Here is a 3728-nt window from a genome sequence, read left to right as displayed (position 1 = left end):
CCCCGGGCCTCTAGTTAGTATATAAGAATTGGTTTACAGAAAAGTTAATCATATCTGACATATGAAAGCTTTCAGGGCTAAGTATTTAGTAGCTTATATATTTTAGTTGACTCTCCTTCAACACAGATGTCTTTGTGTTAACATTGGAGTAAATTATTTGCTTTGATATAAAGAGTTATCCCTCTTCATTCTAAGTTGTGAAACTCTTAAACTTTGAACTGTACAGCTATTCAACTGTATAGAGAACAAATATCTCAGATAATGTGCTTTATGTAAAATACTTAAAGAGAAGTTAGCATCTATTGTGCATGTGGATATATTTAATAGGCAGCATCTGTTTTTAGTTGTTAGATTTGGTACTGTGTTGTACTGCTTAGATTTGAAAATAGGAATTGGATATTTACTATATTCAACCTAATGTATTAATTTTTCTTAGATAAGAAAGCAAATCTAGGCAAAAATGCAAGCGTGAACACACAACATGGACCAGCAACAGAAATTGCTGTAGAGACCACCATACCCAAACAAGGACAGAATCTATGGTAATGTGAGCATTCATCTGGCTGCTCTTTTTCCTTTCAATGTTAAGAAAGTATTTACTATATTAACACCAGTGAGTTAGTGATTATCTATTCAGATATTTTGTGTTACTTTGATTTCTTGGATATGTAAACTCACTGCTTTAGAAGCAGACTTGATTTTTTTTTTTTAATCCTCACTTGAGGATATATATATAATTATTGATGTTAGATAGGAAGGGAGAGGGAGACATCGATGTGAGAGACACATTGATTTGGTTGCCTCTGGACGGTGGATGGAACCTGCAAACCTAGGTATGTGCCCTGACCAGGAATTGAACCCATAACCCTTTGGTGTACAAGACAATGCTCCAACCAGCTGAGCCACCTGGCTGGGACAAAGCAGACTTGATTTTTTGATAAATATTTATTTGTTCTAAGTTTGGAATTACATTTCCCCCCCTGTAATGTAACCTTGTATATGATAGATCTTATATAGCATTTGAAGCGCTTTTCAGTTCATTTGCAAGTAGAAATATTTAGCATTTTCATTAATTAAAAAATAACTGTATACATAGCCACTAATTTTCCTTTGTTTTGATTCTACTTTTAGGCAGGGAGCTAGGTTCTGAAAGGGCTCTTTGTGATTACATTAACTGCTTTAGCTTTGATAACCTTTGGTTTAATGACCATTTATCTTTTTGAATATCCAAGTTTACTCTTTGAAGGTGTATGGGCAAATATGCCTATAACTTGATAAAATTTGTCTCATTATATTTTAGTAGGAATTATGGGCTCCAATGTCCATGGATAAAGTTAACATTAGGCATGGAAATAGTAAACTAGTTCTTCTTGTGAGCAAGTTTGGAATTCTGCTTTCCTAATTCCCACCATCAACCCTAGATTCCTTTCTTAGTGTTTGACTTTTGACCCCCGAACCCCACCCCCAATTATTCAGGCCTGTTTTGCCCCTACAGGTTCTTATGTGATAGTCAGAAGGAACTGGATGAGTTGTTAAATTGCCTTCACCCTCAGGGAATACGAGAAAGTCAGCTTAAAGAAAGACTAGAGAAGAGGTAAGGATTTTCATCTTGCTCTTCACATCTTAATTCTCTTCAGCATTAGATATTATAAATGTCTTAGATTTTTTTGTGTGTTCTTTTTATCCATTAAAAACTATCATTTTAAAAAACATCTAACTTTTATATTTCTTTTGCTTGGTATTTTCTTGGCACATCATACTTACTTAGAAAAATATGCTTTTAAACCATGTATATTGAGGGTAACAGGATTAGTCATTGAATAATGCATGCCATGCACCACACTGAAATCCTCTTTGTTGTTAGGCAGCATTGCACATCAGTTGGTGATCAGAAGTATTCTGTCAGTATTCACAATCGCCAAAAAATGAAAAAAATCTAGATGTCCATCAACTGATGGATAGATGTTGTTCTTATATCCATAAATTCAGCCATAAAAAGGAACAAAGTGCTGATATATGCAACAAAATGGTTGAACCAAGAAAATATGCTGAGTCAAAGAAGCCAGATGCAGTAGACTGCATATTTTATGATTTCATTTATATGAGACTTCCAAAATAAGTAAATCCACAGAAAATAGATTATTGTTTGCCCGGGAATGGGAGATGGGGAGAACTGGGAGCCACTGCTAAAGCTGTGGGATTTTTTATGGGGTGATAAAAATATGTTGGAATTAGGTAGTTTGGTTAGTTCCACAACATAAAAATTTATACTTTTTAAAATGGTGAGTTTAATGTTATGTGACTTACATCTCAAAAAACAAACAAAAAACCCCAAACACCCCAAAATCCCAAACAAGAACTGTGCTATCTACAAAATGAGCATCAACTCCACCAAGATTTGTTAGTGTACTTCCTTTTCTAGGCATTATTTCTATCAAAGCTAAGACAAGGTTTTGGTTTAAGACTATCTTTTATTTCTGACTGCGTGCTTTCATGGTTGAATTTAGGTTTGATTGAGAGAATGAAAATACCAGACTTTTATGACTGGTTGTGGATACATACTGGTTTTAGCCCACTGCTTAATGTGAAAAATTAAAATTATATTCAGAATCATGCTGTATTAATTCAGATATGATAAGGAAAATTAAGAAAGACAAGGGAAAATGTCAGTACACAGAACCACAAAGGAATATAGTTCTATGATGAACCTTCTTATTAAAATACAGTCAAACCTCACTTCTCAAATGAACAGTTTTGTTCTCAACTAAGTTGTTCAAAGAAAAAAGGTCTCGGTTGTTGAAAAAATTTCAGTTCTAGGCCTGAAACCCTTTCATGCTGATATAGATCAGCATGACAAATGCATCTCTCAGGCCCTTCTCAGGAAATAGTGCTGTAAATATACATGTATTTTTTGCTTTTGTTGCTGATGAAATGGACAACTAGCACAATTTTAAAACATAAAGAAGCTATCAAGAGTGCTAATGTTGCTAAGGGTATGAAAGAAACAATGATCATAGGCAATTGAAGAGGTAGAGAGTTTGTTCATTTGTATAAATGAAAAGCAGTTAGCTGGTGACTACAAGCAAAGATGCTGCATGCTGACCTGAAAGATACCCCTGGAAAGTGATTTGTTTAAGGCTAGTAGGTAGTGATTCGATAAATTTAAGACAAGAAGTGTTTGTTTATAGATTAAACAGTACATTAAACATGTGCTGTATATAAGAAAGGTTAAAACAGGGAATCATTTGGGTGTCTGAAACAAATTAATTCAATTTATATTATTTCTAATGGGATAAAATTATTCTGTTTTCCACCAAATTGCTTCTTGAACAGCCTTCTGGAATGAATGAAGTTTAGAGCCAAGGTTCTACTGTATTTGCTAGGCACATGCATAGGATTGAAAGGACTTGTTCCATTCACTAAAAAAGCTCTCAAGCAGTACATATAGTCTTTGGGGCTTACTGCTCTTTACTTGGCACTAAAGAGCCATCCTTTCTTTTTTTAAATAACTGAACTCCATTTTCCTTTATATTATTCCATGACTAATATTTGTGAATCTGCCCCAATTTATTTATCTGTTCTCTTGGTGGTGGTTATTTGAGTTGATTTCCCTGGGGGTAGCGAAGGTGATGAGGTAATACGTCACAAACCATTTGAGGTTCAGATTTATTTAAAAATACATAGCGTATCCCCAAAAAATGTATGCACACTTTGAATAATTATAAAGG

The 3728-nt window shown here is 34.3% G+C and overlaps 1 protein-coding gene across 1 annotated transcript in view; it reads left to right on the top strand.

Moving 5' to 3' along the window:
- BAZ1B (bromodomain adjacent to zinc finger domain, 1B) overlaps positions 1 to 3728 on the top strand; it is a 74656-nt gene that overhangs the window by 49600 nt on the left and 21328 nt on the right. Inside the window, exons 11-12 of the mRNA XM_005877196.2 lie at positions 437 to 542; positions 1496 to 1594. Of these exons, the coding sequence (XP_005877258.2) occupies positions 437 to 542; positions 1496 to 1594 (205 nt within the window). The remainder of the gene's footprint in view (positions 1 to 436; positions 543 to 1495; positions 1595 to 3728) is intronic.

The sequence above is a fragment of the Myotis brandtii genome, unplaced genomic scaffold (genome assembly GCF_000412655.1).
Source record: "Myotis brandtii unplaced genomic scaffold, ASM41265v1 scaffold510, whole genome shotgun sequence".
Lineage (NCBI taxonomy): Eukaryota > Metazoa > Chordata > Mammalia > Chiroptera > Vespertilionidae > Myotis > Myotis brandtii.
This window is presented reverse-complemented; position numbering and strand designations above follow the sequence as displayed.